The sequence below is a fragment of the Furipterus horrens genome, unplaced genomic scaffold (genome assembly GCF_987537825.1).
Source record: "Furipterus horrens unplaced genomic scaffold, mFurHor1.1.pri manual_scaffold_2, whole genome shotgun sequence".
In the NCBI taxonomy this organism is placed as follows: Eukaryota; Metazoa; Chordata; class Mammalia; order Chiroptera; family Furipteridae; genus Furipterus; species Furipterus horrens.
This window is the reverse complement of record NW_028327172.1, coordinates 49,392,460-49,403,903: the sequence shown is the minus strand read 5'-3', so window position 1 is coordinate 49,403,903 and position 11,444 is coordinate 49,392,460. Positions and strand designations below refer to the sequence as shown.

Sequence of the window (11,444 nt, the reverse complement as noted above, 5' to 3'; positions counted from 1 at the left end):
AGCTTTTATGATAATTCAAGTAATTAATTTCTCAAAACTGCTCATCAAGTTCACTTGTGGGTGCTGGATGCAAAGATAAATTCTTCCTGAAGGGACATTTAGGTGCGGGAGAGGGAGAGACACTTGGGGGGGGGGGGCTGGCGCTTGGGCGAAAACAAGCAGTGTATCCTAGCCTTCTCGCAATTTGGTTCGTTTCGTGTATTCCCCGGCTCCGTGGTACCAAGCCCCCATTCCCCACGAGCTGAATCAGCGCCGGCGGCGAGCTAACTGGTGGGTCACTTAGTAGCCCGGAACCTCCCGGGCAAGCTCGTGCAGCAGTGCGCCCGGGGAAACGTTTGAGCGCCGCACCGCCCTGCGCCATGCCCTTCAGCCCAGTGCTCGGAGGAGAGAGCTTAGGACGTGGGCACCGGCTGTGGTCGTGAGGGTTTTCTCTGTAATTGGCGGTCTGAGGCCAGGCCTCAAGCGAGAACGGCATCACCATGATGACCGGACGGCCGGGCCGAGTGCCCTTACAGTTCCTGCCGGATGAGGCCCGGAACCTGCCCCCGCCCAAGCTGACCGACCCGCGGCTCGCCTACATCGGCTTCTTGGGCTATTGCTCCGGTCTGCTAGATAACGCGCTCCGGCGGAGGCCGGTGATGTTGACCGGTGAGGGCTGCGCGGGCCAGATCGGTGGGAGGAGAGAGGGTCGCCGGAAAGAGGGTTGCGAGCCGCCGTAGACTGTCAGAGGGGCCTTCGCTTATCCGGGCCTTTTCGCCTCGCAGGCCTCGCCCCACCTTCCTGGGGCATCCGCGCGGGCCTCGTGAGCTCTTTAGAATTAGGCAGGGCCAGAGTGTCATTTGGCTTTTTAGGAAACTGAGGTACAGTGAAACGCACGACCCCACAGGGAGTCTGGGAAAGGACCCGGCAGTGGGCTGCCAGCGCCCCTCTCAGTTCGCGCTGTGGGGTGTGCAAAAATGAGCGTTCACTCCCTGCCATGTACATTATAGCATTTAATCCTCAAAATACCTTATGGGGAGATATTATCCACAATGAGAAAACAGCCTTGGAGCGGTGAGAGCGGCTTGCTCAAGGTCATATGGCTCAAAAGTAGCAGAGCCTCTTTTTAGTCCTCAGAGTCTGTGTTAGAAAACAGTGCTCTCAAACTCAGTGTGCATACTGCTAATAACCTGGGATCTTGTTAAAATGTGCATTCTGGTTCATTAGGCCTGGGGGGAGGCCTGATGTTAACAAACTACCAGATACTAATGCTGCTAGTGTGGATACCGCACTTGGAGGAGGAGGCTTTAAGTCACTGGGCTGTCTTTTCTAGTAGGTCAGTGACGTCCTGTCAGAGGCTGGTAACAGCTGACACAGCAGCCGTGCTAAGGGCTATGGATCTCCAAATAGAAAAGGGGAGGGAAACTGGAAGATTTTAAACTTAGCTCTGACTTACCAGGCAGATACTAGGAGACAGCCTTTCAGGCCCATCGGGCTAGTGGGAATAAATGAAGGCAGCGGCCTCTGGATAGGGGGTAGTTTGATGATTGAGTGGGTGTAGGACAATACAGCTACAAAGGATAGTAGGGAGATCATAGCAAATTATCCTCTAGGCAGACAGGAACCACAATGTGAGGCAAAACTGGAGCCAAGGAGCCCAGTTAGGAAGAAAGCTAATACAATGGCTCCCACAACCAGGAATCACCTCACTTGTGCCTCTTTTGCCTTCTTCCAGCTGTATGTCATACCTGGAGGGCAGCCTCCTGCCCACCAAATCTCAGCGTCTCCCGTGCTCAAATAGTATTGAAATCCCAGATCCCTTGGGCCTGCCCCTCCTATACTGTTTGCATATTAATAGAGAAGAGTTTACCCTTTTAAGTGCGGGAAAGTTCTGGGAAGACTTAGTAGAAGAGATGTCTGAGTTGAGCCTTGAAGAACCAGGAAGTCACCGGGTAGAAAAATAACCAGTGCACAGTCTGTAGAAGCATGAAGAAGCCTAGTTTGTGTGAGAAATTAAAAGTAGTTCAGTGTGGCCCTGACTGGTATGGCTCAGTGTGTTAGGTATCATCCCACAGACCAAAAGGTCATTAATTCCATTCCTCTCAGGGCACATGCCTGGATTGGAGGTTTTACCCCGGGCTGGACGCGTACAAAAGGCAACCAATCGATGTTTCTCACATCAATGTTTCTCTCCCTTTCCCTCTTTCTGAAAATAAATAAATTAAATCTTTGGAAAAAAAATAGTTCAGTGTTGCTGAAGCACAGTGTACATATCAGGGAGCAGCAGAAGATGAAGGTGGGAGAGTTGGCTCATGAAGGGTTTCGGAGGTCAAATGCAAAAGTTTGTACTCCTGTTGAGTGTAATTGAAGAAGGAACCAACAGCTAAGTTTATTTCTGAGTAAAAATACCTCTAGTGACAAGATAAAAACTGGGATCATTATGGAGTGAAAAATGAGATGAAGGGGAGACCAGTTAGTACAAATGAGAGGTAAGTGAGGAAAGGAAATATTTACAATGTAGAATGAGCAGCACTCAGTGACTGGATGTGGGGAAAAGTGTAGGGGAAAAAAGGATGATTACTGTTTATTATCCAGGACTTGGATTCCTGGGTAAATTATCCTATTCTTAGAATTAGGAGAAAGCGGGAAGAAGGAAATTAGTTCTTTTGGGGGTATTTAAGTGAACGAATCTGTCAAACATTTGGATGTATCTGTTATTCATCATGGTGTCTCAGTTGGATGTAAAGTATTCCCTCACTTATTGCGGGTATTACATTCTAGATGCCCCCCGCGATAGGTGAAAATCCGTGAAGTAGGAACCTTACAATTATTTTAGTATTTATATATATTTTAAGGCTTTATAAATCAAACATATAAACCGTTCCCAGTCCCTTATTAACCTTTCCCACTCCTTTATTAACCTTTTCCCCACTTTTATAAATACTACTTATGTTCTTAAACATATTCTACACTCTTAAACCTACGTAACTTTAACAACATACGTATACAGTGCCGCAAAATCCCACGATATAGCGAAAAATCTGCAATAAATAATTAAATATAATATTTTTAAAAGTCCCGCGATACAGTGAGGCCACGATAAGTGAACCATGATACAGAGAGGGACTACTGTATTTATATTAGCACTAAGAGCTACTGCTTATTGGGGTCCAATTGTGGTGTAACACATAGCGTCCAAGCATTTTTTAACATTTATTTAAGTGGTCAACAATTTATAGAGTTAGCACTGTTTTTATGAATAAGGCATATGAGTGGGTGACCTAACCAAAATCACCCAATAAAGTTTTAAACTAGGCCTATTTCAATCTACAGTCCATATTCCTAACCACTTCATAATAGAGCCAATTATATCTAATTACAATACAATATGTAGGATGTAACCCATTAGGATACTTTGAGTAATATAGTACTTGTGGGTCAGCAGCACGTGGATAGTAGATACAAGTATAGTAATAAACAAGTTCTCCAAAGAAAGATGTGTGGGCTAAGAGGTGGAGGACTGGGGATAGAATTCTGAGGCTTAGCTAGAAAATCAAACCTGCAGTTAGCCTTTTGCCAAAAATATTTACAAAAGTTCATATCTTTGGATCTCCCCTTCAGACCTTTGGCTTTCTCTAGGGCATGTGATATGATCCTCTCCGTTCTCATTATAACAATGGTTTTTTTAAAATATGAGTTTATAAATACAATTTTTGAAAGGTAGTACATGCAAATGGGATGAAATTTAAATGGTACCAAAAAGAATTGACATATATTTGTAGTGTAGCCTGCTATTTTAGTAACCACTAAATATGCAAATATAAACTGGTGTATGGAGTCCAACGAAATTGCTTTTAGATCATTTGTAGAGGACTATGCCTCAGCTTATCACATCCTGAACAGGGCCTGGAATACAAATTAGTTTAGGTCTAAGGTTAACTTATTGAAGAAAAAGAAGGAAATATTTTTTCTGTTCTCAGTCTAGCATTAGGGATTTGGTACTTACCTACCTTTTCCCATGAAGAAATTTATAAAACCTCAATTTTTTTAAATCTTCGGTTCTATTGATAATGATATTTGTAGACTTAATGTTGCTTTTCATAATCACCAAATTGCTTTAAGAAGACATCGTAAGATCAAGGCTGTTAGTTCATAATAGCCATATAGAAAAGCCCTTTAAAAATTTTTAGGAGAAATAATAAATTATATATCTGAAATGTAAGATATAATCTTTACTACACATTGCTTGACTTATATTTGCTTTCTTTGGGATTTGTCATTTGAATTACAGGTTTGCATCGCCAGCTTCTATATGTTACTTCCTTTGTTTTTATTGGATATTATCTTTTAAAACGTCAAGACTATATGTATGCTGTGAGGGACCATGATATGTTTGCATATATGAAGTCTCATCTGGAGGATTTTCCTGAAGAAGGTATTTCAAGTTAATTGTAAAAAACTTGGTTAATCTTTCCCGTGCCTGTGGCTTCAGGTTCCTTCTCTAGTCTGTTGTCTATAGACTAGAATTCTCTTGAATTCAAACATGCAGATTCTGGCTAGCTGCTTCAAATAGTGAACAGAACCTCACATCCCCTCCGCCTGCCCAGCGTCCTGCTTCAGCAATGGCAGCACTGTCCACCTGGGTACTCCAGCCAGATGCCTGGGAATCATCTTCAATTTTTTCTTTTACTTTTCATCAGTCATCAAGTCTTACTGTTCTACTTTTTATTTCTCACCTCTAAACTCTCTTCTCTCTCCTGCTGTTACTACCCTGGTTCAGGTCCTAATAATCTTTTCCTTTGATCATTGCACTTGCCTCCAGCTCGTGGTCTTACTGAAGTTAACATCTTGGGCTAATTGCCTAGTAGAAACACTTTGCCCATACCTTTAATCCACCACATTACATATACATGGCTGCGTCCCTCATTAGACTGTAGCTTCATTTTTGTTTCCCCAGCCTCCGGCACAGAGCCTGCACATAGTAGACACTTAATAAATAATAGCTGACCTGAACAACACAGAACGCTGCCTCATCTCCCATAACTCATGTGCTGCCTCATGAAGTGCTGTGTTCTGAACCTGCCCTGTATCATTTGTACTCACTGTACCTTTTCTTGATCCTCCTCTTACCATTTTCACCCTGTCTACAGACAGGAATTTCCTCAGCACATTCTACTTATCCTTGTTCAACTATAACAGTGATATACTTGTCTTCTTGTTTTTATGTTATGCACATATGCACCATACAGACATGTACATTTGTGAAGGAAGGAACGAAAAATTTGAACTTAATAGATTTTCATAAATGTATAATATTAAACATTGAAATTTTATTAGACTGAATAATGACCTCTAAGGTCCTATTTAACTATAAAATTTTATTACTCTATTTAATATTCTTATAGCCTTTAGTCACATATGTATTGTTTATGGTGGGTCAAAAAGGTACAGTGTGTGTGTGTGTGTGTGTGTGTGTGTGTGTGTGTGCGCCAATGAAGAGCTCAAAGACTAGTACAAAGACATGAATAGTGGTTGTATCAGGGATGAGGAATACTCAGAACTGCTGAATATGAGGGCTGGAAGGAATCTTGGTAATATTGATTCCTAAGAGCGAGACCCAGTGGCAGAACTGTCCTTAGTCCGAGACCTCTGGCTCTTTGCCTCCATATTTCCATGGTCTCCCTCTGTCAGCAGGAGCATGTATAGCTTCATGGGCTCATTCTGTCTCTGAGCAGGAGATTACTGGCAGGTGTACCAAGAGGCTCAGGCACTGTCAATGCAGGCACAGAGAGCTGGACCACCTCAGCTCTAGGCCCCTCCTACCCTGACCTTTGCCCCTCCCTGTTCATGCCTTCCTTCACCCCTTCAGCCAACATCCCCCTGGCAGCACTCTGCCCTCTAGGCAGCCATCTGGATGTCTCCACAGATGCTTCAGAAGTATTCAGTAAAGCAAAATGTCTCCAGGCAGCAAGCTGTGGTTGAGGACCAGAAAAGGAGGAAATTTTAGGGGTTTCTATCTATAAGGATATTAAGTTTTAATTTTATTCTTTAGGAAATATGATTTAAAACATAATTTAAACATAAATCTTCTGTGATCTTTTATAGAGAAGAAAACTTATGGTGAAATTTTTGAAGAATTCCATCCAGTGCGTTGAAGTCTCCAAAGTGCTTGCTTTGGTTTCACTGATAACAGTTATTTCTGAATTTTGTGGAACACGTTTTCATGATATCTGAAGTTTATATTAATCTGTATGTTAAAACCTGTGATTAAAATGGTCATCATGAACACTCTGACTCCTTTGTGTCATAAGAAAAATAGTTCGTCACAGAATGGTTAGTTTCCATTTACCTGATTTTAAGAAACATCTGACAGGTTTAAAATAGTGTTTAGTTGTAGTTTGGAGTCAGCCAGCTATAGCCTGTGGGCCAAATGTGGCCCACTACCCGTGCAATTCTTTTGTTTTGGAACACAGCCATGCTCATTTGTTTACATGTTTATGTTGCTTCCATGCTATAGCAGCAGAGCTGTGTAGTTGTGACAGAGACCTTACGGCCTGCAAAGCATAAAAATTTAATATATGGTCCTTTACAGAAAAGGCTTGCGTGTTCCTGTGCTAGTGCAAAGCAAAACAAAGCAAGCCAGGTAATGGAGGGTTTTGTAAGTCATGTAAATAATTTTAACTTGAACCTCTATCTAGTAGGAAGTCACTAAAGGGTTTTAAATGTGAATAACATGGTCAGGTTTGTATTTGTGAGCTCTTGCTGAACAATATAGCAGGTGGTTTACAAGCAAGAGACTCAAGGCCAGGAGAGCAGAGGACTGATACCACAAAGGGGTCCTAGCTCCAGGATGATCATTCTGGAGAAAGTGGACTTAGTGCTAACACTGTCTACAGCGGAGCATGGTGCAGTTAGTAGTAAAAGATCCCACCTAACTAGAATGAAGTTACTCTTATTGCTTATCCAATTCAAATAATTGTCCAGAAAGTTTTTGTTTCCAAGCTCAGATTTTATAAACAGACTAGTATTTGGAGATTAATAAAAATTGTTTCTCTCTTCATATGCAATTTCAAATTAAGTGGCAGTTTGAATATAAATATGTATGTTTTTAGGGCAAAAGCAGATGAGTTCCAGCTCTTGAGTCCCACTTGATAAATATTAAATCATGTCTGAGAAAGTACTTTAGAAGTTAATAAAGATATATATAACTACAAGGTATTTTTTAATTGCTACTGCAATAAATAGGTTCATAGTTCACCTGTGCTCAGCAGGTGTAGAGTGAGCACTCATCCCAAGGGACTCCACTACCGCTTAGTTCTGGAGTGTAAAAAAACAAAAGCTAAAGCAAACACTAGCTGAGAGTGGGAAATAAAAATGAGCCTGGAATAATGGCACTTACATACTGGGTGCTTTTGATTCTATTTTGTTTAATTTCTAGAACAACTTTGTGAAGCAGGCAATATCCCCATTTTATGGATAATGACATTTAGGTTCCAACCAGTTAAATTAAGTTGTGCGAGATCACATAGTGAATAGGTACTAAGAGTCACAGTTGCTAAAACCTATGTTCTTCCTCCTGTACCATATTGGCTCAGTAACATCTAGTCCCTCATGAACCACTGACCACTATCCCAGGCTGGTGAGAGGTGAGGGGGAGTTGTGAATGGTAAGAAGTATCCTAAAGGTGTCCCAGTGGTGAGTCCACGAACTGGTGCTCAAAGCATCCCAGGAAACCACGTCGCCTCACATCCAGCTGCGGGTCTAGCCTTTCTGGTATCAGGGCTAGTGAACTGTTCCATGTCCTCATTACAGGGTCTGTGGAGTGCAGAAATATTAAAAAACTTAAGTCACTGTAAATCCATATCACTAAGGTACTGTCACATTCCTACTGAAATAGGAAAATAATGAGAAAGCTCAAAGGTATTGCTGTAGGAGTCTGACAGTGTCATAGTACTGCAAGGAAATCAGGTTATTAGAGCTGCAGTAACTAGTTTCACCTCTACATTTTACTAACGGAAACTGTGATGCAGAAAGGTAAGTTGCCCAGGATCATACAGAGGTCAGTAGCAGAGCCAAGACAAGAGCCCAGGTTTTTTCACTTCTGCTATACCACGAAAATCAAAATCAGTAACGTAGTGTAGGATCACTGACTGCCCTTGTCTGCAAAGCTGATGGTCAAGGAGTGGGTATTCTATCCACACAGCCATCCCCAATTCCCTGCTTCAGCCCAGGCCGCAGAATTCTAAGGCACTAAGGATATTCACTAGTGTAGAGGGGAGGAATTAGACAGCAGGCCATGATTCATTCACATCTCAACTCGACCATTTCCTGAGTAACCTTGGATTCATTCTACTTCTCAGACCTCTAGTTTTTTTCATCTGTAAAAGGGGATGATAATTCCATTAGATAACGGATATGCAAGTGGTTTTAAACTATAAAACGTCATATACCTGTTGTTATTTTTACTACTACTGTTACTCAGTGAAGAAACTGAAACCCAGAGAAGTGGGGTGGCTAAACCAAGGCCTCACAGCTCATTACTAGCAGGACTAGAACTTGACCCTAGAGCTGTTGACCCAACTCAATTATATTCAAGAACCTCTGGAAAGCTACCTGAGGAGCCTTGAGGGAAGAGTGAAGCAAGGCTGAAGTTTGGGTTTGGGTTTGAGTAGCGGAAGGAACAATGGCTGAGAAAATACCTGAGCAGAGCTCTTCAGAGGCTGCGTTCAGATCCCTGTTTAATCTCCATCATTACAGAGTGGCCTTCAAGCAGATTATGAAGATAACACAAATGGCCAAAATTAGGTGTGATGAACACCCAATTCAAAACGGGCTAGTCTCGCTCTTGTCCTCTTACTATGTGACCTTCAGTGAGTCACTTCACCTCTGGCTTTAACGCCCTAACTTGTAAAATGGGGATAAAATTCCTGCCCCACATACCTATATCGCTGGTTTTGAGATCACCATGGACATGAACACGCTTTATCACTGATGAAGCCAGTTTGTGGGAGTAGGGCTGGCAAGTGGCTCAGGATTAAAACTGGCAGGTGGTGTGGCCAAATTTCTCCCAATCTTTACTCAGGAGTGACCCACCCACAATTGTCCCATGTCTTCTTCCCATTGCCTACCTGGTGCCACCACCTGCTTGTCTAGCATGTGGCTCACCCACACCTTACAACCCCAGTCCTTCTGTGCATAGACATATGGGCTCAGACTTCAACACATTTCTAGGTCCTCACAACAGGGCTTTCCAATGGGCATGCCTCCATACTGGTGAGCCTGGAACATTTAGAGTGCCAAGATAGCTGTCCTGCCCTGGCTGGTGTGGCTCAGTGGATCGAGCACCAGCCTATGAACAAAAAGGTCACCAGTTCAATTCCCAGTCAGGGCACATGCCTGGGTTGTGGGCCAGGCCCCCAGTTGGGGGCATGTGAGAGGCAATTGATGTGTCTCACATATCAGTGCTTCTCTCCCTCTCTTTCTCCCTCCCTTTCTCTCTCTCTAAATAAATAAATAAAATCTTAAAAAAAAAAAAAATGATAGCAGCCCTTTAGCTTTCTATCTGGCTGGCTGCAACCTGGGGTGGCCACAGCACCCCTGCCAGTTGCAGGAATACTGTGACCATCCTCACCTATGTACCCCATGTGACATATATCATTTTTCATGTTCTGTGACTTAAAAAAATGTTGGGAAGCAAGGCCACACAGACACACACACAAGTCACAATTCACCTGAGTAAATACCATACTTCCTAACATGTGCACACATGCATAAACATATATGTGTGTACATAAGCTGTGCACTCAGGACACCTTTCCTTCTGTCTCCACAACTGTCATGGCCATTACTCACCAATTCTGGGTCAGAAGGAGAGGAAGGCAGTGAGGGCGGCCCTGTCTGAGACTTGAGCTCTCCCTCTCCCACTGGGTGGCACCACTGCTCCCCTGGGACGTCCCTCAGTGGACTCTGACTAGTGTGACTACCATTACCTTCCCTAGAGTCGGAGGTCTACACGGCCTGTCCTGTTATCTCCTGGTATATCCTCGTCACCTCCTCAGCTTTCAAGGTAAGGTGGGTGAGGATGTGATGAAGGCTGGAGTAGTGCAGGTGGAACTGGGCTTCTAGGTCCAGCTGCCCCAAGAGCTCCTCCTTGCCCTCCTCCGTCTCTGCAGCTTCATTCTCAGCCATACTGGTTTTACCACCTGCCATCTTGACCTGCCTCTCCTCCCGGGGCAGCAGCCCGTGATCCACATCCACTTGGATGGCCTTGAGCATGGTGAAGTTGCTGTAGAGACTTGGGGCCCCAGCCTGCGCACTCGGTTGCAGGTCCTGCAGAAGGCTGGGGAACATCACCACCTCCTCCATGTTGCGCACCACGGCCGAGTACCGGTCCATGACGGTCAGCAGGCAGTTCTTGGGGTAGCGCTTGGTCAGCACTTGCATGGCTGCTTCCTCTAGCACACTGAGTCCCACAGACGGCTCCAGCACTGTTTCTACGTTGTTCTTTTTAACGACTGGATGTGAAGGCAGTTTGACAGGATGCCAAGGCCCAGCTGGTGGGCAAAAACACAGCCCTGTTCGAGGCCTATCCCAGGGTTTGGGCCCCAACGTCTGTATCAGGCGATCTCTCTGCCTAGGAAGAGACCTGCCAGCCCTCTGCCTGTCATTTCAGCACTCCTGACTGCCTGAGCAAGAGCCTGGCTCCTCCTCCATCAGCTCACAGAGCCAACTAAAGGGAAGCTTTTCCTTTGGCCACTGGTGCATTTGACCCCAGGGCAGTAATTAACTCTTTCAGGTCACCTGAGCCCCAGCTGCCTCTTGCTGCCTACTCAGAGTAGCCTCCTAATGTGCAGCTCATGTCCTCACCCTGGGTGCCTCAGCTGTGACATGAACAAGGGGGGTCATGAAAAGAAACTGCTTAGTTGGGGGCACAGAGCACTGGAGTGGGAGCCAGAGCCCAGTCCTGCGGTTTCCTGGTGTGTTTTGGTTTTACCTTATTGTGCACCTCTTTTGCATCCATTTCTGCACTAAGCTCTTTCACAAGTTATCTCATTTAATCTTCACCAAAACCCTATGATGAATATTTAATCTTCCTGTTTAACAATAAGAAAACTGACATGTAGATAGCTGAAGGAACTTGCCCATGGTCCAATTGGATCTGGGATTGCAACCCAGGACCACCTCCACTCAGTGCTCTAGACCCACGTGTGAGGTTGAATGAGTTATATAAGTTCACTGGGTCCATATCTGTATCTGTAAATTTGGGATATTGTTGTGAGATTAAATAAGACAAAGCTTAAGAAATGTTTTGTAAACCACAAAGCATAGTTCCCAGATGCATTATCTGTGCATATTTCAGACTCATGCTGGGGCCCCTCTCAACTCTAACCTGTAACTCAGGGGTTACAATGCTTCCTCTATACCACTGACTTAGATGTATGCCCAAAGTCTTGGAAAATAATAAT

At 44.0% G+C, this 11,444-nt stretch overlaps 2 protein-coding genes across 2 annotated transcripts; one reads left to right on the top strand and one right to left on the bottom strand.

Annotated features, from left to right (window-relative positions):
• Window positions 1-332: 332 nt before the first annotated feature.
• NDUFC2 (NADH:ubiquinone oxidoreductase subunit C2) lies at window positions 333-6,267 on the top strand. The gene is made up of 3 exons (XM_090265737.1): window positions 333-648; window positions 4,271-4,414; window positions 6,085-6,267. Exons 1-3 carry the CDS (start codon window positions 480-482, stop codon window positions 6,132-6,134), a joined length of 363 nt encoding a protein of 120 aa, XP_090121863.1. The 5' UTR covers window positions 333-479; the 3' UTR covers window positions 6,135-6,267.
• A 1,221-nt stretch (window positions 6,268-7,488) lies between these two features.
• Window positions 7,489-10,480, bottom strand: THRSP (thyroid hormone responsive). Its single transcript, XM_090265736.1, has 2 exons — window positions 9,969-10,480; window positions 7,489-7,794 (listed from the first exon to the last, which is right to left on the bottom strand). The coding sequence occupies exon 1, from the start codon at window positions 10,420-10,422 to the stop codon at window positions 9,988-9,990; it is 435 nt and encodes a 144-aa protein (XP_090121862.1). The 5' UTR covers window positions 10,423-10,480; the 3' UTR covers window positions 7,489-7,794; window positions 9,969-9,987.
• Window positions 10,481-11,444: the final 964 nt, after the last annotated feature.